At 38.8% G+C, this 26,854-nt stretch overlaps 2 protein-coding genes across 3 annotated transcripts; one reads left to right on the top strand and one right to left on the bottom strand.

The window, feature by feature from the left end:
• Positions 1 to 3,503: 3,503 nt before the first annotated feature.
• Positions 3,504 to 18,471, bottom strand: LOC117831078. 2 transcript variants are annotated; one of them, XM_034709564.1, is made up of 5 exons: positions 18,261 to 18,471; positions 5,492 to 5,711; positions 4,193 to 4,393; positions 3,907 to 4,017; positions 3,504 to 3,635 (listed from the first exon to the last, which is right to left on the bottom strand). In XM_034709564.1, exons 2-5 carry the CDS (start codon positions 5,651 to 5,653, stop codon positions 3,579 to 3,581), a joined length of 531 nt encoding a protein of 176 aa, XP_034565455.1. In that variant the 5' UTR covers positions 5,654 to 5,711; positions 18,261 to 18,471; the 3' UTR covers positions 3,504 to 3,578. The 2 variants fall into 2 exon arrangements, with proteins under 2 accessions (XP_034565455.1, XP_034565454.1); XM_034709563.1 differs by lacking the exon at positions 18,261 to 18,471 and having other exon boundaries at positions 5,492 to 5,970.
• LOC117831076 (zinc finger protein 883-like) lies at positions 18,160 to 25,058 on the top strand. Its single transcript, XM_034709558.1, has 4 exons — positions 18,160 to 18,486; positions 20,118 to 20,310; positions 20,414 to 20,482; positions 22,773 to 25,058. The coding sequence occupies exons 1-4, from the start codon at positions 18,247 to 18,249 to the stop codon at positions 24,053 to 24,055; spliced, it is 1,785 nt and encodes a 594-aa protein (XP_034565449.1). The 5' UTR covers positions 18,160 to 18,246; the 3' UTR covers positions 24,056 to 25,058.
• The last annotated feature ends 1,796 nt before the right edge of the window (positions 25,059 to 26,854 follow it).

Raw genomic sequence — 26,854 nt, forward strand, 5'->3', positions numbered from 1 at the left:
CTCCCTTTGTCTCTCTAAGTTTCTGTGACCCACCTATCCCTGGTGAACTCCCTGGGATCAGGACCCACTTTAAAATGTTCTACTCTGGAAGATGTGCATTTTGTAAACAAACAAAAAATTTACAAGAGTTAAATACATAAAAAAGTAGATACATTATTATGCATACCAAAGATGCCCACATGCATTCAACTCCCCACAAATCCACATTTATAAAGATGAGAAAAAGGATACATGTTAAATATATAAAATATAAAAGTGCATTCTGTGGTATGAGTCTCATGTGTTATTAACTTTTTAAATGTAATTGCATGTTTGAGGAGGTTTAGAGCTAAGCAGGAAGATCACCTACCTGTTTAGATTAAAATGGTTGTTGGACATTTTTGCATACTATCAGGATGGGTTATGTCTTTTATGTAATAATTGTATTTTCCTATCAGTCAATGAGTCATATCATTCTACTTTATTGCCTTGTTTTCATTCTTAAAATGTTAACACACAGAAATAATGTAAGTGATGACGATGAAGATGATCATACTTTGCTGTACATTCAACAACACATTTCCTCATTTAACTGTATGCATTCAATGTGGCTTGTTGAGTCTTTCAGAGATAGATGACAGGAAACAAGGAGGGAAATGATAAAGACGGACATGGAAATGATGCACAGCAAGACTTGAACCAAGGCCCTGTGAGATTAGTAACAATTATTCACATACATCTTCTTTTCTTGGTATTTACACAGAATCAAACACATGATAATCTTAAACAATAAAGCACATTGTTATTTCTTATTTCCGTCTGCTTCATCGTGTCAGATGTTTTGTGATACTTTGGAGGAGACAACCTGTTGGTTTGGAACCTCAGGACATTAGTGGTGCAGGCGTTATGGGTCAGACATTCACTGTTTTCAAACACAGACTGTCTCAAACATTGACAGAGTTTCAGTGATGAGCTGTTGGTTTGTGAAGCTGAGTTAAAGCCAAATGATGGTCGCCAGATTGGCAATGCTGAGTGAACCTAACTTTCGGTTGACCTAGAACAAGGCAAAGAGTCAGAATTTAGGCGGGGCTTAGGCCTCCTGGCTAACAGCTATACTGCATCTGTCTGTCAATCAAGTCAGCTGCTGATTATGAAAAACTAGTGACCTTAACATCTTCAAAAGGAAGGAGTTATAAAAACACCTTGTACAGTGTGAATAAGGAGACATGAGATATTTAGGTCATACCCATATTTTGGTACTTGTCTTGTGTGTCATCCTCTGTCCTCTAGAGGGTGCTGTTGCAGCTCTGGTACACATGCTGGACCTTACACTTCCCAGAGGCTCGTTCATCCTCTCCTCTTCATCAAACCTGCTGTATTGTTAAAACCTTTGGATGTGTGTTAAGTTTCCCTGTTGTTTGTATGTCAACATAATTTTCCTCCTCTTTATTTTCTTCTTTAGTCCTTTTTTGCCCTCTTTTTTTTTCCGTTATGTATTCCTAGGATTAACTCTCTACCCTCACCGCTCTCACTGTCTACCTCTTTTCCCTCCCTGGTTCTCTGTTGTTGTTTCCCCTCTAAGTGGGACAGAGTTTGAGTTGTTGGAAGTTTGTTTGGGAACACCATCAGTGACTTGAGGCCATCGGATATCAGTTCAGTCCTCCAAGATAAAACACACGACCTTTGTCACATTTGGCTTCATGACAGCTGTGAGGGTGACGGAGTGAGGCCTCAGGTTTGATGCTGGAAGAGTTCCTCTTTTTGTCAGACTGTTCGATGGAGATCTTCATCAACTTCCTCTAAAATACTTAGAATGAGCTGGTACTGAGTATATCTTTCTTTAAATATCGCTGCACTTGTCACTTACTCTATAGAAAATCTCAAAGAAACAATCTCACACTACAAACTTTAAGTATTTCAGCGTGCTGTTGCTTTGAGAAGTCAGAGCACATTCTCACAACTTAACACAAGGTACTTACTACCTTTCCCTTATGTTTTCGCTTAATCCGTTGCAGGGATGTTTCAAATGGTCTCATTTCCTAGTTGTTGAAACAGAAATTTTACTGATTAATTTTAAAGTAGGAAAACGCTCAGAAAAGAGTCAAAGTTAAACACAATTGCAAGATCACAGAGTCTGCTGGGCTGGCCCTCCTTTCAGGTTAACATCCACACACCTGTGCTTGTTACACATTGCTCCAGTTGAGTGTTTATGTATCAGTTTAACCAGACAAACCCTACAAACAACTTTACCTCCATTTACTAGATCAACATACTGACAAAGCACGTTTCGCTACAAGATCAGTCATCTGTGCTTGTTTACATCCAGGTAACAAAGCATAATAGCATTATAGCAAGATCCTCCAGCCAGAGCTACTGCCCCAGGTAGTGGCTGGTGGCTGTGCTGCAGCTTAGACACAACATATAAATGGCATTTCGGGCACACAATGATAGAAATGTTATGAATAGTTTCAAGTTGTTAGTAATTCCTTACGGATGAGGATTAGGGCCACCAGAGAATTAAAAAATTAGAATTTTTGAGAAAGAAAACTCGAAATTTTCTATATTTTAAAGACCTTAATCTGTCAGAAATCAAACTTGAAATATTCTTGTTTATAATGTCATACATTTACAAGAACACTTCGAATTTATGGATTGTTAACAAGCTGCCCTTTACCCATTTCACTGCATCATGGACCCACATGACAGCCTTATCAAATTGTACTTCCTACTTGCACTCAGCAATAAAGAGATACTACTAATTTTAGCCCAGAATCATCACATTATCATAAGCAATTGCGAGTTTGATTCATCACAGATTTAAGTTTTTAAAAACTTTTTTATTAAAAATTTTCTCTAAAATCTATGACTTTATAATCTCGGAAATTTTGAGTTTTTTCGCAAAAATTTACGACTTCATAAACTCGAAAAATTTGAGTTTTCTTTCTCAAAAATTCAAATGTTTTTATTTCTCTGGTGGCCCTAATCCTCTTCCGTAAATTCTAGTGCCAAATACTGAGGGTGACAACATTTAATCGTCTTGTTGTCTTAATGCCCATATTAGGCATCAGAACTCATCCGTCCGTTCTCTATACTTTGACCCTAAGATCAACTAATTATAATATATGGAGTTAAAAGTGAGTGTGACTGTTACAACACCATCAGGTTAAGTTAATGAGTCAAAAAATCATTTAATTAGAAATGGATACGATTCTTGTAAAACTCTGAGCCTGGTTGGTTGTCAGTGTGAGAAAGTTTCTCAGACTCGTGTGTGTGTCTGTTGGTATGTGCAGTGTTTCACCATCATCTTCAACCACAATATTGTGGAAGTCAGAGCCACAACACCATGACCCAAGAACAGTTTTTTTGTGTCTGTTTTAAACATGTGCCGTAAATTTAGCTACAACGCAACCTTGGACGATGTTTGGGTTGAATATAAGTGAATGGTTGTGCTGGAAATAATCCAGTAACCCAAACAGGTCTTCATCAAAATGAGACATGTGCTTTGGTTGGGACACATCCTTGAATGATTTTTTTAGGGCTTTTATTTTGTAGCTTGTGATGTAACTGGTTGAGAGTCTTTGTTGATGCAGCTGTGCTCCTCAGACAGAGTCAGAGTCAGATTCTGCCCTCAGTGCTGCAGGAAGTCTTTTAGAGGCCTAAAACAAACACACAGAGACAAGTGGGGGATGAAGAACAGCATCTTTCTCAAACCTTAGTTAACTATGGAACAGGTCAACAGCATGGATGGACTGAGGGGAACATCAAAACCTGAACAGGAGAGGTTATCCTGCTTTAAAACGTAACGCAGAGCAGAAACCTAAAAAATGAAGCCAGCATACGACCGCCTCAAAACTGCAGTTCCTCAAATGACCACTCGGGGGTCAAACTTTACAGCAGAATTAAACATGGTTAAATCATCTTACACACCTGTTTCTCCAGGTGATCGATGTGTTTCTGCCGTCTGTCAATCATTCTGTCTTGGGCTGAAACTGCTGATGTCAAACTGGCGAGCTGCCTGGCCTGTTTAGCCATGACAACCTACGACACAACAAATATAGAATGATATCAATTACAGGAAATATGAAACTGAAAAAAAAAACTGGTGGAAAAGATTAGAGAAGCAGCGAAAATAGTACAGCTCAGAATAACAACCCTTGGATGATACAGAGGACGGCTTCTTGATCAGATTAAAGACATCCTGTTTTTTTCTCACCTTCACAGAACTGATATCGAGCTCGGTCCGACGCCCTGACCTCGGCTCACTTAGAGTCTTCACTTGTTGAAGGACCCGGTTCATCCGCTGCTGCATGGTCCCCTGCTCTGTCTCCAGATCCTCCAGTCCCTTCTGCAGATCTCTGACCGTCCTCCACAGCCGGTCCCCTCTGGCTCTGAGAATCTGCAGGTCCTTCCTCACCTTAAGAAAACAACACCACCATGTTATTTAAGATGATGATTATTTTCAGAGTGGCTTAATGTACTTGATACGTTCTTCTCCTTTGTGCCCTTTTTTTTATTGACTTTCACTAACTGACTTGTTGTCTGTGCAGAGTACCATCACTCATTTTACACAAACCACTCTTTTTTTGAAAACATATGAAGTAGACATGAAGGAGCCTCCGACTCGTTTCAGTTTATCATTTAGAAATATTTTACAGATATGAGCAGATTTATGCTCAAAATACAACCTTGAATGAGATAGTGCCGTCATAAAACCATGGTCTTATAAACTGAATAAATGAATCAAACTGTATTCAAATCACATCTTTCATACAGGTAGGTAAAGTTTAAATTGCAATAACCTATCAGAGAAGAATGTGTCAGTGAAAATATAATAATTACAGTTAACAAGGATTATTTTAAAAGTAAAAATAATAACAGTAAAGGCTTTTTTTAAAAAAGTTGTAAAGCAAGTTGAAATTAAATTTCAGTTGCAAAGAAAGTTTTTTATTCAAAGATCAGGACTTTCATTAACAAAAGTCTAAAATATAAAATCTGCCTTGCCAAAAAGTTTTTCAAAATTTTTTATTTCTCCAAGGACTTGAAATAAAACCTTAAACATGGATTCTTCTAAAGAAGATTGAATGTTAGTTACATACTAACTCTTAAACCAGTCTACTTCCTGTTTTCAGAAATGAAGGTTAAAAAGTAAAACTGGACAAATGAAGCATTATCACCTTGAACTTATTCAATGATTTATTGGTCGATACAAAAATACCCAGCATTGTGTGGAAAACCCATTTAGGCCATTTTGGGGATTTAGGAAGCAGATATGTTTCATTCTCAAGTTTAAAGTTGAGAGGATTTGCCTCTTTATTTACCATCTGCAGGATTAATGAAATATCTAAAGGTTTTGGAGTATTGGTCAGACCAAACAAGCAGTTTCATGATACAAGATGCATTCATATGGGATTCTAGACCATATGTGCCCTTGCATCTTGCCTGTGAATCAGAATTTGAAGTCTGAACTGTTTTCTAAACTGGATCGCCTTTGCAGAACCTGATAGTTCCTCACCTGCCTGCGAGTCCGTCCTGCCTGTAAGCTCTGTTTACGAAGGCTCTCCACACTCTTTGTGGTCCCATCTAGCTCTGCAACAACCTGCTCCCCCTGCTGCTCCAGCCGCCTGGCGTTCTCCTTCACCCCCTGCAGCAGGTGAGCAAGACCCAGGGACAGCATCCTCACCTGGGCTGCGGGGACTGTACCTGGATCCTTGGACGCTGTGGTAGAGGGAGCACTGTGGGCATGACAGAGTCCCATTAACAAAGTGGTCAACTGCAAGACTTGGTACATCCTCATATTTCAGGTTTCATCAAAGCTCTAGATCCTAAATCCTGAAAACCAAGACCCAGATCTGATCCCAAAGCACATCTGTGGCTTCAAGCAAAGGTTGCTTAAAGGCTAAGGAGTCATGTAGAGATGATCCACATCTGCTTGTCCTCCAAAGCGTCCTGATGTGTCTCAGATGTTCCCTGAGGAGGTCTGTGACTCTGGACTGGTGCAGGGCAGAGGGATGAGGAGAGGGAGGCGAGCCAAACAGAGACAAAGGGGGAGTTTCCAGACTTATGCATGAACTACTAAATAGGCAAATCCAAAATCCAAACCAGTGCTGTGAATATTCAAATACATAATAATTGGCATGTGAAGCTTATGCAATATACACCCAGGAAGTGTCAAACGATTACTGTATTGAGGATTCACTAAATTCTCTGTTGCCCATACATGCTGATAGAGGGCAGACTTTGATGTGAAGCTGTGGGATACGTACATCTGGTTGCTGAACTATAGAAACTTGTCTGCTCAGGAAAACGGGTCTGATTTGGACTGAATTAAATAAAGCAACAGAGACATCTGCTGGACATTTAAAAAGCTCTAAAAGCTTGTTTCCTTTTTTGAAAGACAAAGAAATAAAACTTGACAGAATAATAATGATTGATTGGATTTGTATAGTCATTTTCACGATACTCAAAGTCGCTTTACAGAATACTAAAAATACAAATAAAGCAAATAAATAAAATAAAACAGAACAAGGACAGAAGTGGGGCAGGAGTAGAGGTCATGTGTTGTATGCTTTTTTGAACAGGAAGGTCTTGAGGTGATCTTTAAATGATTGTAGTGAGTCAGAGTTGAGGATGTTTGGAGGGAGAGAGAGTTCCAGAGAATTGGGGCAGTGATGGCAAAGGCTCTGTCCCCCAAGATGTAGTGCTTGGACTTGGTGATGGGGGACAGGAGGTCAGCGTCTGATGATCTGAGGCTTCGAGATGGGGGAGTGACGTTTGAGGACGTTGACCAGGTATGAGGGGGCTAGATTATTGAGTGCTTGAGCAGGATCTTGAAGTGGATTCGGTGCTGTATGGGGAGCCAGTGGAGGTGCTGAAGGATGGGTGTGATGTGGGCTCTGGAGCAGGGGCATGAAATAAATGTCATCAACCTGCCTGCTCGCTAGTTGTTAATTTTCCTTCTGTGCTCTGACATCATCTCTCTCTGACTTTTTAGAGATTAAACTAAGGATTTCTGGATTATTTCTTTATCTTATTTATATTTGGTTTATTTGTAACAGTATGCATGGACAAACTGAAAAAGCTGTCCAGTGTAAGTATCAAAAGAGATGCCAATTTGCAACACCTGTCTCTTTTAGGTCTGTTATGATTGAGACTAAAACAGTAAGTTAAAGGGGAAAAAAGAAAAGGTTAAGTCACATGAATATACAATGAAATACAAAAAAAATCAGACATGGAAAAAGTTGGGGACGAAAATGTTGGCTTCTTGCGTTCACACATGCAGCCCAAACATTGTCATGAAGTTTTAGGACTTCTGTGCATGTGTGAAAGTACCTTATGTAACAGTTTCAGTATTCACATGCAACCACAGCATGCAACTACAGGCAGGATGAAAAAAGTACAGTGAACCTGAATATACCGGCTGAGAAACATGACTAATGCGACATGATCTTTCTAACTAGTGCACCACATTGTACAGTTCAGCAAAACAGTCCCATTAATGCTCTTTGGCATGTTCAAACCCAGAACACAAGTGTTCGGTAACAGGATCATTGCGTCAACGTCCGTCCTTAGGGGAGCCGGCTCTGCTGGGATGACTATGGCTCCACCCGGAGGACACAAGTGGAAACTGAATGTTTTAAGAAGCACAAAAATGAAGAGAATTTATGTCAATCAAAAAGAGCACCTTAGAGAGATTTAAGGATGGAGGAGACAGCGCTTTCATTATCAGAACATCAAATGAAGTGTAGTGTCTTTGTAAATTGTTTGCCTCTTGAATTGGGGTTAAACTCAGTTTAAGGTGCCATAAAGTGAAACATATGAACAAAAAGATGGTAAATGTTCTGCAAACCTTCAGCTTTCCTCTTTTATTTAAACTCTATTTAATCAACAATACTTCTCACTGCATCATAAACACGTTTATCCTCATAAACTGGTCATGTTTGTCTTTTTTTTTTACATTCCAGTAAAGCTTTGTTGTTTGAACTGAATTGAGACACAACAGGACTTCCTACACTCAGACTGAAGCTGAATGAGCTGCTTTGTGTGGACGAGGGACAGACCAACAAACTGTCCTTTGAATTGTTTTGGAGTCGGGTCAGACCCAATGCACAAATGACACTATGTGAACCCATAAAGCCTGATTTATAAAAGAGAGGACAGCGTCAGCCTCAGCCCACTTCTTCTTCCTCCTGCAGTCAGGACTCACAGGAAGGCTGCAGACGGGCAAGGTCAACCGGCCACTGATCAGGAGGGCGACTGAGCACAATATGCAGTAAGTCCACATGTTTAAGGGTTTCTATAAAGGGGAACATGTTTAACGTAATCTTTAAAGATGCTAAACACACTGTACATTTTGACTTATTTTCATTAATGTAGTTGTTTTAGTAAATTGAAGCATGTGGGAAGTGTCTTATTTATTTATCTATTTTATTTATAACCCTTATTTAACCAGGAAATGTTCATTGAGACTAAAAATCTCTTTTTAGCACAAGTTACATTTAAACAAAACATCTGCGGACAGATGCATCCACCTCCAAGTTTTTTAAGGAGCGCTTAAAAGCATTCAAAGTTATCAGATCACTGACCCTTGGAGCATATCGTAATATAAGATCTTGAGATTGAAGATTGTGAGTTCCTGAGTCCTTTTGTGTAACGTAGGTGAGGAGGTAAGAGGGAAGTAGACCTAAGATGCACTTATAGCTGCGTGACGACAGGGAAGACCATCCTACTCTCAAGTACAGCACGCAGTGATGAATCATAGCTTTAAAATTGTTGTCTTAATCCCTCTTGCTTGTTATTCTCAGTATTAATAGTAAACAAGGCCAAATTTAGGACTTTCAATTATGAAATAAAAACAGTAGAGCAACACAAGAAAGTTTAAGCTAACTATAAGTTGTATCAGAAATAACTGCATGTGTTCTTGAGGGTAAAAAGGTTTTAAAATACTGAAACACTTAAGGAAACCAACACCACTTGATGTTGATGTTGATGCATTTCAAAGCTGGAACAGGCTTGTGTTAAGCCTAGCTTAGCATAAAGTGTGGGAAAACATGTGCCCAAGCTGTAAATACTAAAACAGCTTGTCATAGGAGCATGGTCTGGATGTAAGAACGTGGTTGCAGTCACCATGATGTCACCTGTTTGTGACTTGCAGTTTGAATCCCTTTATTCAGCATGTTTTTAAAAACAGAAGTCATCATATTTTGATGAGTGTGAGGAGCTAATGAGGAATTAGGGATTAACAACGGCTGGGTTAACTCTCCTGTTATGTTGTGGGTCAAATCGACCCTTTTAAAAGTCTATTATAGGCAATATATGCCCTCCAAACCAGCTAAATGCAGCATAAAAATCTGGGCAGCATGTGACAGAAGAGGTGTTGTGTCAATTTATCAACATCACTTCATAAAAATAAAAAAAAATTCAAAATTTAAAATAAAATAAACAAAAATCTATGTCATGTAAAACTATTGTATTTATATTTAGGGCTTTCCAATGTATATATATATAAAAAAAAAAAAATTAATTTGAATGAAAAACGAGTTATCCTCATTGAACCATGATCTGTGATAATTAAAGAACACCAGTGGACCATTTTTAATGAAGTTAAAAATTAGATAAAAAAAATTGTATTGGGATTTTTTGGGGCTCTGACACATTTGGATAATTGAATATACCCCGGGTCAAATTGACCCAGGAACATTATTGCTGTTCCAGAGAAACAAACATAAGAGGAGGGTAAAAAGCTAGCATAAGCCCCGTAAGTAAAGTGCCTTTGTATTTAGATTAGAATTAGAATATGATTTATTGTTTCATTGTTATTCTTAAAAGCTGCTCAAAAGCTCATTTGACAAACAATGTAAGAGGTAGTTGATGAAAGCGTCCTCAAGCTTTCTATCATTTCACCATGATTCGGTTGTATTTGACCGGTTTCCTTTTAATTGTATTTCACTCTAAACTAGAGTTTTTTTATGGTCAAGAATTAAGCGCAAAGTTAAGATTAATAAACACTATTACAAAACCCTAGAGTGTATAAAACATGGATGTAGTCTCAGTGACGTCACCAACTGGTTTCTGAATACACAGAGAGACTAGAGCTGTTTTTCCTACCAGGCTTTCAACACGTTTAACTCCACTGTTATGGGCTCTAATGGGGTCTCTTTGAGGTCTTCGAGTGGTCACCTGATGTACTGTAATTTTTTGCACTCCTGCATTGCTGTAATTTTTCTCAACACCAGAGGTTGCTGCTTGTTACACTCATTCACACCTCTAAATGTAGCACAAGTCAGGGATAAAAAACACCCTGCAGAAATTCTGATTATCATAGCTGTAGACTCAAATTTGTGTTGATATTGTGACACTGCTTCTTATTTTCAGATGTTATCACTTCAGGGACAGCAGCAACTGTTTTAATATTAGTACAAACAACTTTTGCTCATAAATGTGATATTTTTGACAGCATGCACCATGTCAGTCAAGGAATTTGAAACCTGCTCTTCCACCACGTTACTCTAATACCTTGAACGCAGTCCCCCAGTCACCCGGTCTCCACTTTTAAATAAAGGCCCCATCAAGTCAAGCATGATTTGACTTGGACTTGCAGGGGTCTGGGGGTCAGGGGCAGGGTGGCTGAACAGCCGGCAGGGGTCACATGCTTAGATCAGGCATGGTATGTCACGCCTCTGTGGATCAAGCATGTAAAAAGTGAAACACCAGCACGCAGGATCCAGCGTGTTGTTGTAGTGTGATTCCCATTAAGTCGGCTCCAGCAGTCACACGCACCAATAACAAGTCAGCACACAGCAGGATCATGTTAAAGTTTAGTATGAGCCCGGGCACAGCGTGTTCACTTCCACTTGATGGCACTCAAACCCGGAACACAAACATTCTCTGGGATTGAGAAATGTATTGTGAAAATCATTTATGCGACATGTGAGACTGTTTAAGTGACAAGTTAAAGAGACAGCTGTGGAGAGCAGCCATCAAAAACCCATAAATCCTCACTGATTGGCTGAGGAGAGATAGTTTCTGCTGACACTGTGCTTCAATACTCAGTCTGAACGTTAGCCTGCCGAGCTCATTATGGGAAACATCTCACATTTAGCCTCAGGCCTAAACTGATACAACCTGGGAGTTAGCCATCAGCACTACAGGATCATGTCCACACATGCTAACACTCCACCTGCCATCACAAGGTGTGTGGTCACATATATTAATGTTTGTACTGTTAAGCGAGACGTGAATGCATCCATCATGGTAACACATGAATTATGAATATGTGACTGTGACAGACCGTAAAAGAAGTAGTTTATTGAAGCATGAATCATAACTGATGGGCTGAGGGGGAAAGTTTATTTACTGGCTCTGTATTTCAATAACTCTACATCAGAAACAAACCCCAGCTCTGCAAGAACTCAAATCTTGGAGAGTGTATTTGTCTCATTTCTAATCAGAGACACCAAATTAAATTTAGTGTCAGCCATGTTCAGCAGATTAGTCCAGATTAACATTTTATTTCTAGATATGCAACAGAAATAATCAATTTGTGCGTAATTAGTAAAAATATCTGCCAATGAAGTAAACAAAATCGACTTATAGTTTTAAAGACATAAATCATCTGATTACAAGAACTTGCTTTTTGCATGAGGAAGATATTTTGACTTATTACAAGAAATTCAGACCTTTTTTTTAGTTGTAATATCCTGAATTAGGATATAAACTGAGTTCAATAAGATATCTTTGACAATAAATACGACAAATATGTATCCTCATTTGAATTTTGCAGAGAGGCTGCAGAACTGATTGGGTGAAATGTTTGATTTTTATCACATAAAGGTTTAAAGAAGAGTGAAAACCATCAGGAGGGCATGAACATGACTCAGTTTGAATGATTATATATAAAATAACTAAAAGAGAGAATGCTTTGATACATGGATGAAGAAAGAGGACAAGTTTTATTGGAGCTGCAGCATATTTCAGTCATCTGGGTTGATTTAGATGTTCAGAAAACTCAGCCGAGTCTGTATTGAGTTACCGTTTTACTTGTCTTGATTTATTTAATTCAACCTTTTTAACCAGGAGACACATTTGTCGTCGCTGAGTCGAGTGAGAGTTGATATGGAAAGCATTTCTTCAACAATGTACCTTTTAGTCCTCCCTGGTTTAAAGATTGCAGAGCTCATGCTTTAAAATCAGGCCATGGTGGTTTGGATGGTGCAAATCTTTTTTGGTTTGTAAAGCTAACATGGGCTACACCTGGGTCACCAGTGTTTGCAGCACCAGACTCTATAGCAGTTAACTTAGCAGAAGCGTTTAGTTGCTTCGTGAGATTAGAATTACTGGTAATGGTGGTGGACAAAGCTTCCTTCCTGCACATAGACTACAACTCACCTCGATATAGATTATTGAATATATTTGAGATATTTCTAAACCCCTTGTGGTGTACAGTGTGCGTGAGTCTCACAAAATACTATCATGACTGAGACCTCATGTTCATTCAGTTATATGAGCCATTCCCTCATATGTAGATTGGTTTACAAGCAAACTTAATGATTGTTTCATTCTTTAAGATGATGTTTGAAGCATCAGTGTTATCATGCTTTGTAGGCAGGCTTTTGTTGCTTATTACTCGCTGTCATCTCAAGAAATCCTAAATCTAATAATGGACGTGACTGCTGACTCAAACTTGGCATGGTATTTGTTTGCTTTCTGATATGCTTCATCCTTTTTTGGATCACCTGAGTTTGTGGTGGGTCTTTGACATCATTAAAAGACTTCACACAACTTTAAAAAATAACAAATAATTGAAATATGCATCCTCAGATTGAAAACAAAGGGAGATTTCTTATCATTTTGGGAAACAGAAACATTTTGAAACAAAGATTATCTTACATATTGTCTGTATTTGTATGTAAGTGGCCTTTTCTTTCTCTTCTCCTTCATTTTGCTCTTCTCTTACCCTCAGAGCTCAGTCTGGGGGAAGAAACCCTTCAGCCGAGGACATGTGCTGCCACGTGTAAGCTTTGCTTCTGATGAGGTGGCGTAAGTGGTGTTCTTTTGGACGGTGAGGCCTCCATCAGGACCAATAACAGGCTATGATGGGTCTCACTGACAGGTCACACTGTCTCTCCTGAATGCAGGAGGACGCAGTGACGGATTTGGCTCGATGATGATATTTCTGAAGTATCTCTGGTATGTGGCTGTGGTTTCATCTGGAATAACAACGCACCTTTTTCTTAATGTCGTTCAACTAAAAGTAAATTCATCATCCCTGCATATCTGATTGTAATCTCCAAAGAGATCAGTCTTTTATTCTTTAAAATGTATTTACTTTGTGATCAGAGATAAAGTGGGAATCAGCTAAGCTTCCCACTCAGAGTTTTTTTAAATCAAATATCACGGTGCAGCCTCTTAACCTTAACCTTCACCTTTCCTTACCTCAGTACTGACTAACATTAGGAAAACGCCTCTCATTGCAGATTAGACTGGGTTGTTTCTGCTGCTTGGACGGTCCTGTTCACAAACTTCAGAAGCTGGTCATCTGACTGTAGTAGTCAGGATGTCAGTTGTATTTTGAACACATACACTACCAATGTCTGACCAGTCTGCCTAACGTACTGTTTCCCATAATACACAGTGATCGTTCAGCTTTTTCTTTTCTCTTCTTTTTTTGACTGGGGGAACTCCATTTTTAGGAGTTGTGAAAATTATTAAATTACATTAAAACCACTTCTTAACTTTTCAAATCATAAGTGATGCTAAAGAAGCGGTTTCTCTATCAGCCGGAAACCAGAAATCCAGTGATGTCTGGCTTAGCATGCTGCAGACCAGATCCAACAGAACAGTCAGACTACAGACTAAATTCAAATGCAGTATGTAGTAGGCAGTACCTACTGCCTTCTACATTCGTAGGTGGTATGTAGCAGCCTCAGTCTTTACTTTCTGTTGACCTGGGATCAGGCTAAGAGGTGGAGCTCTCCACCTATAAGTCAAACCAGCAACACCCATAGTTTTAATTGGGGTTGTCAAAAGGTGAATTGCTTTGGAGCCAACCTCAAGTGGACACAAGAGGAACTGCTGTAATTTCACTTCCGCACTGGCTTCATTTTTTGCAGATTGAATGATGGAGGTTACTGCTTTGGCTGCACATGATATTTGATTTATTTTAAGTTTCCAATTATGTCTTTATCATTATTTCTTTATTTCATCCAAAAGGTTATTGTGTCTGAATGTTTTTTCAATGTAAACAGATGGCAAACTAGAGGAGCACTATCACTATCAACTGCACTGGAGGTAAACAAGGGAGTGGACTGAGGGCAGGAAGGGATATTTGGGCATAACTTTAAAAATAATGTATCTTTAGTACGACTCTATTTGTTTTATTTTTCCCCTGCTGTTTAAAGAAGTCGATTCTCTGGGAAACATCACTGCAACCTTTTCAGCGCCACACTCAAAGCCTACTTGGAATAAAGGTTTTCTACTGTAATTATAGGTTTTTAATTAGTTGTGACTTTGAACTTCTTATTTCAACTGTTAATTTGTCTTTAATGGAGTTAAATCCAATCTGATTTCAATCCTGCAATTACAAAGTGACAGTAAAGACAAAATACAAACCAATCAATGGCTGTTAAATCTCATGTCCCGGAATGCTCTCACACCTGCCATGAGCCCGTCCCACCCTGCAGAGTGCGGGGAGTGATTATCATGAGTTACTATCAGAAGAGCATGCTGTCATTTTTATTCCAGAGGCAGACTTCCTTAGGCCTCTCTGGAGTTCCTGATATAGGCGTAGCAGTTAATGAGGGAAATACCCAAAGTTAAACCGAGCATGGGAGCCTGAGAGAGAGAGAGAGAGAGAGAGAGAGAGAGAGAGAGAGAGAGAGAGAGAGAGAGAGAGAGAGAGAGAGAGAGAGAGAGAGAGAGAGAGAGAGAGAGAGAGAGAGAGAGAGAGAGAGAGAGAGAGAGAGGAGAGAGAGAGTGGGGGAGGGAGGACCGGACTGGAACACAAGAGGAAAAGAAGCAGGAGAAAGAGGTGACAAGAGGAAGGGAGGCTTTCTCTGGAGGACAGAGTTGTGTTTTTGCCGTGGCCATGTGGGTCTCTGGCATGATGATTTGGGACAGAAATTAAAATCACATTGCCAGGGATTACTACACTGCCATGGTGACTGCTGCTGACTGGAGCCAGAGGAGGATACACACATCCCTGATCTGGAGACAAGGACAGTGACATGCTTTCTTATGCCTGCCTGCTTTCTTTTATTCTTACAGTATTTGTAAGAGAGGAGTTTTGGAAGCTGACATTCTGCGGATCACTGAGAAAGAAAGGAGAACTTTTCTGAGGCAAGATGAGTGCATCAATGTGTTAGTGATAATATTGTGTGTACATGCTGTGTCTGATCAGGTGCAGAGCTTAGTCAACTGCTGAACAGGGAGTCTTTATATTTTGTTCACAGTGGCTAAGTTCTTCACTTGTACAGAGAAGATGATGAGTAAGTGAAAACTGTCATTCCGAACCAACTTAAGCGATAAAAAATGAGACTGTGTGATGACTATTAGACAAAAACAACACTGAGCATGTAAGATTGTAAAGTGATTGGGCATGAATTACGAAAACAATCACATCAATGAGCCACACTACTGCACTGGTACGCATGCCTCTATATGGTCATAAAAACACACAATGATAACTTCTTTGCGCCTCAGTACACACATGCTTTTCTAAACCTGTGTGTTTTTAAATCTGTTTGAAAAGTCCACAATTCTCTCCCTTTAAATGCCTGCCCTGCTTTATCAGCACATTACTGAGGTACTCAACAAGTGCACCGTTTATTTGTGACAGAAAAGGGTTGTCTAAAAATGTAGACATGGATGAGTGTCATTCATTAAGCTGTTTCATTTGGACGTATAAACAATAAGAATTAAATATAATAACAGCGTACTTGTCCTTACTTCGATTTAACACCCCCTCATCTTGACCCCTGGATTAATCTTGATTTAAACTCCTGTATTTGAGTAAACCTCATCTTTAACTAATTCTTATCAGGTGGATTTAGGCAGTCTTGAGCCTGAGCAAGACCTGAATAACCCACTGAACTCCCTACATGCTTCACCTCCAAGTTTAACAGATTATTAGTTCAATAAAACTCTTGAAAAATGAAGAATAAAGACAAGACTGAGCCCATTACAGGATCAATATTTCAAGTGCATAAAAAAGTATTGGCACATTATTAACATTGATAAGAGAAGCGTCTTTCTACCTCTCTCCTCTGACGACCTCTATCTACCCCATGCAGTGTTGCTTTTTCTTGCACAGGGAGATAAAGTGACCCACATGTTCACCTGAGGTTTTTTGACCTCTCTCTTTGTCCTGCAAAGAACAACCGGTTTACAATTTTTCACATTTTTTTATTAAATCACTTTAAAAGGTTGGGAAATTACTGTATGAGGTAAAACTGAGTTGACTTTTTCTCATGGTTGATTATAACCTAAGTATTCAAAGAAAAAGCCATGTGGATTGCACGGAAATAAAGCTTGTCTCAGCTTCTTTGAATGGAAGCACCAGAAGGCCACAACCGGAGTCTCCTGACATTATCCTGAGGAAAAATCTGACCTTCCTCTTGTGCCTTCTGAGCTGACAGCAGTTTGGTGTAACACACTGGCTCAGTTCAGCAGGAACAAGAGTTTTGTCAACGCACTACATTTTGTTATGTTTGTAACACTTACTAAATACTCTCAAAAGGACTTTAAAAATGCAAGACGGCAAGTGTGTGTGTTTGTGTGTATATCATCCGATGATAATTGAGTTTAAAAGTGTAATGTCAAATTTGAATGAGTGAACAGAGGAGTCATTTTCCTACAGAAGAGGATTAGGGCCACTGGAAAAAAATAATTAAGGTCAAAAATGTTCTTTATTTTTTTTTATTTTTTTTTAAAAGTCAGAATTCTGAGAAAAAAAGTCATATTCTGACTTTTTTCTCATAATAATAATAATAATAATAATAATAAAAAATGACCTTAATTTTTTTCCAGTGGCCCTAATCCTCTTCCGTAATTATCCTCCACAAGTTCCTGTGTTTATTGTTATTTTAAGAAGGTTTATGAGGATAATTATTCAATATATGCTCTATTGATTGTTGTAAATCCGAATAGTACTGATAATATAGTGAAATCTCTATAAAAAACTGTTTTTGATATCAGTGTTTTCAGTGCAGATGTGTCTACGTGGTTGTATCAAGTGATTTCAGAATCATGGTCTTCACTGTTCTCTTGTGGTTAAAGTGAGGAACTACAGCAGCACCAGGTTTATACTGTTTTTTAAGCAGATAATGAATCCTGAAGGGACTTGCTCACCATCTGACTCCAAGTCTCTTTCATCCTCCGTGTCCTTGGTTTCATTTGTAGATGGAAGTTCATCATCCTTTAAACAGAGGGACTCAAATGACAGTGTTGACATTGCTGTCAGATTGCTAAGCAGGTAATTCTATCCATCAGGTAGCGATTCATGAATAGCGGTGTTAATGATTTATGCTTAACTATAGTTACAACATAGGTTTTTTTTTTTCTTTTTTTACTCCAACCAAAACTGCTTACAAGGCATGCTATATTATGTAATAATAACAATAATAATAAGAATAATAAGAATAACTTTTTACATAGCACCTTTTAAAAAAAGTTTACAAAGTGATTTGACAAAAAATATGGCTCAAATAACATAGCAAACATTTCGACAGGGAGGAGGAGCTTTAACAATGCAAAACAAAATGCAACGCAAGAGGTATAAAGGAATACATGTAAATTAAACAGAATGAAGTGGTAGGAAATAGACCAGTAAATCATTGTTGAGAGGTTTTTCACGGATAAATAAAATAAATAAATAAATAAATAAAAATGGATAAGTAAATAAAAGCATTAAAAGGACAATAAAAGGGGTTTTCAGAATAAGAGGACATCACATCGTGAAAATTAGATAAGTGTTCAGAATAAATTAGGAACATAAAAATAAGAAATGAAAAAAATAAATAAATAAATATATACAATATACTGTAAATAAAAATATATGTATAGATATATACCATAGACTGTAAATAAAATATATAAAAGATATATACAGTTTAGGATGACACTCCGGTCCACTAGGGGGCGGTAGTGTGCTTCTCATTGTTTCAGCACGCTAATGAAACCAACAAAGTAGGAGAAATACCACGAAGAAGAAAACAGGAAAACAAGAAAAACTTCAAAAAATCAGAAATAAAGATTTAAATTCAGGAGAGAACCATGCCGTTACTCACCAACATGTCGAGCTTGGAGGAATTTGAGGGTGAAATCTCTGCTGTGATGGAGACCGTGTTGGAGTCTGCTGTGAAGGAGCTCCGGAGACTTCTGGAGCTTTGCTCAGCTAACGCTGAAAACACAGCCGAGAAGGAGCGCTCCAAATCAGCTTCAATGAAGATGTCAACGGGGGAGAAGAACCAAGAGCAGGAGAGACAACAAGAGACAGTTACCGATGAGTTAACGGTAACACACACACACACACACACACACACACACACACACACACACACACACACACACACACACACACATATGCTCTTCGATTCTGTCATTTCAAGAGAAAGTTGTTGAACTTGAGTTCAGTTTATTGAAAGTTGTTCTTCCCTGTTTGATATGAAGTCATTTCAATTATTCAACAACCTTTTTAATTTCAAGTTGTAATGTTTGGAGCATATAGAAGTCATAAAATACAGAGATTTATAGACAACAATAGAGTTTACTTAAAGCTAATTTATGAAATAAGATCTAGGAGATGAATAAAGAAAAATGATCTAGATCAGACTAAAAAGGATACAAAGTCCATAAAACATCAAATCTAGGGGGCATTAGTTAATATAACTCACAATATAATACAATCCAGCTGACACTACTGCAAACTCAACTTTATCATCACAAGACAGATATAGATGAAAGTCTTTATGATAGTATCAATCAAACATGAACACTGTTTTATCTGTGAAGGCAATATTTATGGTCAATCTGTTGCATGCAATTAAGATAAGATAAGATAAGATATACTTTATTGGTCCCCCATTGGGGGAAATTCTTTTGTTACAGCAGCTTACAACACGGGACATGAGAATGCAACAATGTACTAACATAGTTAAAAAATATAATAACAATAATAATAGCAATGATACAGATAAAATAGAATAGAATAAAATAAAATAGAATAGAATAAAATATGGCAACTATTACGAATGTATACACACTATGTACACTTCTATGTGATAAATAGATAGGTATGTTATTGCACGGATAAAATTGCGCCAGGTTATTTAAAAACAACTAAAATTGCACTTCAATAGATATTTCAAGGGAGACCTGGCCAAGACAGTCAGAAGCAGAAAACACAAGTTACAGACATAACCAAAGTACACTTTACAAGCACGTCTGTCGCAGAAAGAGCAATTACCTAGGAGGCAGTTGCAACAAGATACACTAAAAACAACAACATTCTAAAGATTCAACTTCAAAGTCTTTCATTTTACATTTAAAACATGAAGTGACACCAGCTCCTTGAGTTTCAAGCCATTCTGCAATAAATTCCAGGCAGAGGGTGTAGAATACCTAAAAGCCCTTTTCCCAGTTTCTGTACGAGCTTGTGGGACAGAAAGCATTAAAAAGTCCTGGTAACGCAGTGAGTACTGTCCAGCACTTTTCTGTGTGATAAAGACACAGAGGCAGTGTGGCAGCAGACCAATAATAGCCTTATAAATGAAAATGTACCAATGTACCAGCCTACTGGTCGCCAGTTTAGAGTTGATTCAACTACAAACCTTCCTCAAAGTTATGTTTTCCAGCTCTTTCTTAAGACAAAGTGTCATTTAGATTTTGTTTTTTTTACTAAATTGGAGTGAAGAGTCCCACCAGGACATGACGTCAGGATTCTTAAATCAGATGAAATGTCAGTGACAAAATGTCTGTAACAAGTTCCCAAAGTGATAACTTCTTAGTCAAACCATCAGATGAAAAACCTTGAGATATCCCTCAACCTGAGGGAGGCTTTGTGTCGTCACATTTGAGAAACATGAAATCCTAACAAGATAAATCTCTCCCTTCCTCACCTTTCTCTCGTACACTTGACTTTGCAGGACCAGTTTGCAGCCCTCATGGCAGCGTGGACCAAAGGAGCAGTAGAGAAGATCCTGATGATGTTGACAGTGTCTCTGCATGAAGCTGAGGACGGCCCTGCTGCAGAGCAGAGGGCCGGGCTGAATGATGGAGCCAAACAGAGTGTGAAAGCAAAGGCTACAAAAACTGGATGTGCTGCCCGACCCATGAAGCGTAAGTCAGTGTTAGAGGCCATGAATAGACGTGTTGTGTTCACACACCGGACACTTTCTTTGTGACTTAAACAGCAGTTTGTGTTCTTGTTGTTATACGACAGGATTGAGAAGCTCTTTGGGAGAACACAAATCAGCTCCAACACAGGAGAGTGACCACGCATATCACAGAGGTATTTATCCACCTGCTACATTATATGATGTCTCCATTAAAGAAATACTCTCTCAGACTTGTATAAGCTACTTCATATCTGCATCAGTTTTGCTCAGCTTTGTACTAAATTTTGAAAAAGATTTGGAAAAAGTTTTCAGAAGCAATGATTGAAACATGTTTGAGTCTTTTTCAAAGGATACATCTGCTTGAAGCTTTTAGTGTCAGCCTCTCCTCCAAACATGCAGCCAGTATAAGCGTTCACTGTGTTTTTTCATGGTTAAAAGTTGCAAAACAAACTATTTAGTGAAACTATTTACATTAAATGTCTTCTAAATCTCTGTCTTTTGCCAAATATGGTAACTTGGTGGTGCTGAAACTATTTATATTTGGACCAGGCTTAGAGTCTGACACAGGTCTGGCTCCTCACTTAGACAACTTTAAAAAAGCTATACTGTTCTCTTTCTTGTTATAAATTTTCCTCATTTACAATGACATCGCGTCGGTTATAGTGACATTTAAAAAACAAACAACAAACAAACAACAAGTCATCAAGAGTTCGAAAGTCATCAAATAGGATAATTTGTGATTTGGAGATTGAGAAAAATTAAACATAAAATAAAATAATACAAAAAAGGTGGTGTAGGGGGTTGACTATAAAATGCACTAAAATAGGGAGGGACTGTTGATTAAAATTATACAATAAATATACACAGGTACACCGAGCTAAAACAGTTACAAAGGGGTTGAAAGGTTTAAAATCAAGTTTCTAAATTGTCCAAGAGGTAAAAGTACATTTAGTTCAAGATGCTGCTGTAATTTATTCCAGGAGTCAGGAGCAGAGAAGAAAAAAAAAAGCAGTCTCTTAGATCAGTGGTTCTCATAGTGGGGTCCTAGGACCCCTGGAGATCTGCGAACCATAGTGTGGGGGTAGAGGAAATAATTATTAAAAAATGTCTAATAAATTATAAAACTGTGAAACCAGCATATTGTGCCCATTACTCCCACCCTAGTTAGCTTAGGGCCAATAGAAACTGATATGATTGTGACACATCACATCAATTTTTTACATATCACTCATACACACTTCACTCCGGTCACAACTGTTCCTGTTACTACTTAGCTTTGCTTACTACCTCGTGAGAATGGAGCCATTTCTAAATCAGTTCACATCGTCAAGTGATGATAAGCCCAAGCTAGCTAAATTAAGACAATATGACGACAGGTATATAGTGTTTGGTTTTATTGAGAACAGTGATGGGAGACCAAAATGCGTCATGTGTCTTCAGGTGCTAACAAACGAAGCTATGAAGCCAGCCAAGCTAAAGCGACATCTGATCACAAAGCACCTGCAATATAAGGAACAAACTAAAGACTTTTTCAAGCAAAAGAGAGAGGAATACACCCGCCAGAAAACACAGATGGTGAAGTGTTTTCTACTTACCACTATGGAACAGGTCTGGAGTATTAAGATTGATAAGTTTTACAATACAAATAGTTCCAAAGGCATCTAAAAGTGCAAATGGTAGTAAGCATGTGCTTAATCTATGTTACAATTATGAGGGGGTCCTTGGAAAATGTTCTCACCTGTAAGGGGTCCCTGGCCCCAAAAAGTTTGAGAACCCCTGTTTTAGATAACTAATATTACCTTCAAAATAGAGCCTGAGGAGAAGTAATGGAAGACGTTTGAACATTTAAAGCAACCAAATGTTCAAGAAACATGTTTTAACAGTCATGTATGAAATCTTAGTTGTGTGGAGTAGTGTTCTAAATGTTTGTGATATCAAGTAAAAAAATCCTGTCTTAGTGAGTTCAGAACAGACTCTGTAGATACAGAATGGGATCCACTGCATTTTACAAAGATGAAAAAAAAGCTTGACATGAGTAGATTATTATATGAAGATAACAAATGATTGGTTAACGGCTGCTACTTTACATATAAATGACAGATATTTATGACATGCTAATTCAAACCCACACAGCCGTTAGTCTGATGCATGCACACAGAGGACCGGGACTAGTAGTTGTCTCTGTTCTCTTAAAAGTGACTTTTACCCCTATTAAAAAAACAAGGCTTGTTTACTTTAGCGTTTTTTCAGTTACAATAAAAATGTGAGACAGTGAGGAGGTTTTAATTGGTTTCAGGTTTTTTGGTTGGTCTGAAGATGACAAAAATGTTTCCTGTTCATACTTCCTCCTCTTTAGAAGCAAAACAAAAAGTTTCTTGATGTTTTTAATTTCTTCTGAGTGTTTTTGTTTCTTAGTTTTAGCTGTGTTATTTCAACTTATGGAGTTATTTCTATTTTTTTAAGCTGAAGCAGCCACAGAGGAGAGTAACTCTGGGTCTCTGTCTGAACCTGAAGCGGTCCTCACAGAGCAGAGCTCAGTGTTGGACTCCGGTGGAAGAGCAGATGTTGCCCTGGGTGAGTGTGTCCAGACTTCACCCAACACATCCAAAAACAAGAAGCCTACAGGCCCGTTTAAATGCCCATCCTGTGACAAGCTGTTCACTCTGAAGTGTATGATGGAAAGACACTACCTGATTCACTCCAAACCTCACCTCTGCTCTGAGTGCGGGAAACGTTTCTCTGTGCTGCGAGGACTTCACGCACACTCAAGACGCCACACCGGAGAGAAGCTTCACAAGTGTTCAGAGTGTGGGACGGAGTTCGCGCACAAGTCAACCTATGTCAGACACATGCGTCGTCACAGCCTGGTCAAACCACACACACACACGTGCACACTGTGTGAGAACAAGTTCATCGGGGTTTTGGCGCTGCAGCGGCACAGGTGCAGCGCCTTAAAGAAGACCTTTATCTGCTCGCTTTGTCCAGAGACGTTCGAGTGCAGGCAGAGTTTGGCGGATCATGAGAATCTGCACTCAGGTAGCCGAGACTTTGTTTGTGAAATGTGTGGAGACAGTTTCTTCTCCTCCTCGTCCCTGTCCACTCATCGAGTGACTCACATGCAGAAGAAAAACTGCTGCGACACGCTTGGTTTTGGAAGCAGTGACTTGAGCGTCCTCAGAAGCCACCTGAGCAAACACACCGGAGAGAAACTCTTCTCCTGTGAGGTGTGCGGTAAAGGCTGCAGCCACCGGAGCGCCCTGAAGCATCACATGCTGACCCACACGGGAGAGAGGCCGTACGTCTGTGAGACCTGTGGCAAACGCTGCGGCCACGCCAGTGCGCTCCAGAACCACATGAGGATTCACACCGGGAAGAAACCAGGCCTGCAACCGGTCTGTGACATCTGCGGCAAAAAATTCAGACGCACGGTCAACCTGAAATATCACATGAGCATCCACACGGGGGTGAAACCGTACGCCTGCGATCAGTGTGATAAAACCTTCAGCAACCCGAGCAACATGAAGCTGCACGCCATGATTCACACGAGGGTGAAGATGTACGGCTGCAACGTCTGCGGTCGGAGGTTCAATCAGGCGAGCGGCCTCAAGCAGCACAGACGGGTCCACACGGGGGAGTGGCGCTACAGCTGCCAGGTGTGTGGGAAGGGATACATGAACAGTGGGGACTTCAGGAGACATCAGGGGGAACACCTGCTACAGGAAGGACAGACTGAGACGCTGCAGTGAAATCAGACACATTTAACTTAAAGGTGACATATTATGCTCTTTTTTTTATCAAAATATATTGGTCTAAGAGGTCCCCAAGACATGTCTTCAAAGTTTATTGCTCAAAAAAACACTTCAAATCAGATTTTGGTATGCCTGTAAACCCCTCTTTTTCAGCCCTGCTCAGAACGGGCAGTTTTCTGTGTCTGTGCCTTTAAATGAGAATGAGCTCTCTGACCACGCCCCCTCAGGAAGTGGATGTGGCCTCGGCTCTCCAGCACATTGATCTAATGTTTACATGTTGGCTGAATATACATGGCTGCTCACAGACCCGCGTTACTTCAACCCTCTGAATCTGATCCAGAATCTGATCGTGACGGAGAGGCGCCTGCAGCAGCACCTTTCTGGACTATTGGTCACAGATGTTGTGTTTCTTGTTGTTTTATTTGCCAGCATATCAACATGTGTCTTGGTACACAGCTACAAACATGTAGCTATATGGCTATGCTAACTAGCGCTAACACTTTTCCATGAAAAATAAAAATCATCCACTAGATCTTTAAATCTGCAGATGTGGGGAGTAAAACCGACCTTTGTGTTTATTGAGACAGCCTACAACTAGCATGCCTCCCTCCTAAGCTCCTTGTTAGCACACATGTGTGCAGGTAATGTAAAACGGAGGAGGGGTTGAGTTGTATTTTATACAGTCTACGGGCTGAACAAGCTCCGAGCTATGACCTTTAAAAACATTTGGATTGAAGGAATACGGTTCTCTTTGTGGACGGACTAGTAGGAGCAGTGAGGTCCAGCTCAAAGACAAACTGTTTGAACTGTGTTTTTACTGGTTTATCAGGCATCATAACTCCTGAACAATAATCTCATTCTAACTAAAGTAACTGTCATCATAACAATTAATCTTTTAACCCTGTAAAGACTGAACCATCAAATAATTGTCAGAAAATTCTTATTCTTCGAAAATGGAGTGTTTATTGGACATTCTGACTAATAAAAAAAAGAAATGAAATAGCAATTTTCATATTAGTTTTAATTTGTATCACATTTGATACTTCAGGTATTGTGGTGTACATTTTTTGTTCAAAGTTTCATTTCTTTCAGCAGTTTCTCGGTCGTTGTTTAACACTCTGATCTCTCCTGTCTTCATTAACAGCGATGACCTGAATCGTTTTAAAGAAACGCTCGCTCGGCTTAATTTAGCCTGCGTTTTTCACTCGGTTGGTTTTAGTGGAATCACAGGAATTACTTACATGTGGGTAATTTCCTTTGTCATTAAGCAAGAGAAGGGGCGGGAGGCGGGAGGGGGGAAATGAGGTCACTGAAGAAAGCAGATAACACAAGATAATGAAAACTTCATTGTGTTTGAGACCTTGAGTCAAAGTACTGAGCAGACAAAAACAGCTCAGGGTGTCCAAGTTTGGAAAGGATCAGCAGCTAAATCTATGTCCTCCTAATCTACTATCCTGGAATATTGGCATGATCATTTTTATGCTCATATTTTCCACTCAATGCCATCAGGTACCATCAGGTTTCTGCTGTCAGGGTCCAAAGACAGACAGATAGATATTTTGAGTAAGATCTCATTTGATAGAAGAAAAAGAAAATACTCAAACTAAATTAAAACATGGACACTGAGCTGAGAGGATTTTTATTTTAGATTTGATGCTTTGTGGAAAATAAAAAATCTAAACTGCTGTCAAACCATAACTCGAAATTTTAGGAAAAATATGAATTTGCTGTCTTGTAGATTTGGACGATAGATAGATAGATAGATAGATAGTTAGTTTATGTATCCTTTAGGAAGGATTCCCTCAGGAAATTCAGATTCCAGCAGCCAGGTAACACCAAAGGACAGAAAAAACAGCACGCAGAGACAAAAGATAAAAAATCCCATGTTATATACACACAGTACAGTACACAGTAGCAGCAATGTACAAGTCTAAAAAGGAATACCGGTGCAGGTTTATAATAAAATAGCAGCAGCAATAATAAATAGATAGATAATTAACTATAAATAATGAGTAGTGCAAGCTATATATTTAATCAGCCCACATCTTTGTCCAAATGTTAAGATGAAGGATGAGGAGACTCAGGAAGAGCTCATTAAAAACACCCAAACACAAAGAGATATTATTGTTGTTGGAGGGTAATACGACCTACAGAAGACCCTTGTGGATATTTATTTCTAGTGTCATAAATAAACAGTACTAATACAAAGTTTTTCTAGGCCTCATAATCCTTGTCAAGACCTTTGCTTTGGTCACATACGGGTTAGAGAAATGAAGATGTTTGTTGTTAAAAAGTGACTGTTACATGTGAGAACAACCACCTGTAGCTCAGAGGAGTGTGTTGTTTTAAATGTGTCCACTAGATGGCGTTTGAGGATCAACTTTAAGCTCAGCTGCGATGACAAGAAGAGGAAACATGAGAGAGCTTCATCATCAACAGGTACGGATACAGAGCGTGGTACTAGTTTTTAAACTGAGTTTTACAGATTATACTTTTTATAGACGTATAAATCATTTAAGACTTTGTCTTTAATAATAATGATAATAATTATGATCTTTATTTCTAGAGCACTTTTCTAAATGTTACAAAGTGCTTCACAAAGACACAAAAATACACGAAGAAAAGAAAAAAATACATTATGTAATAATAAAAATAATAATAGTAATAATAATAATTAATTAATTAATTAAATAAAAAGGGAACAATAATCTTTATTTCTATAGCACTTCTCTAAACAAAGTTACAAAGTGCTTCACAGAATGACAAAATAAAGAAAAGAAAAGAAAAACATAAATA

The sequence above is a fragment of the Notolabrus celidotus genome, chromosome 19 (genome assembly GCF_009762535.1).
Source record: "Notolabrus celidotus isolate fNotCel1 chromosome 19, fNotCel1.pri, whole genome shotgun sequence".
In the NCBI taxonomy this organism is placed as follows: domain Eukaryota; kingdom Metazoa; phylum Chordata; class Actinopteri; order Labriformes; family Labridae; genus Notolabrus; species Notolabrus celidotus.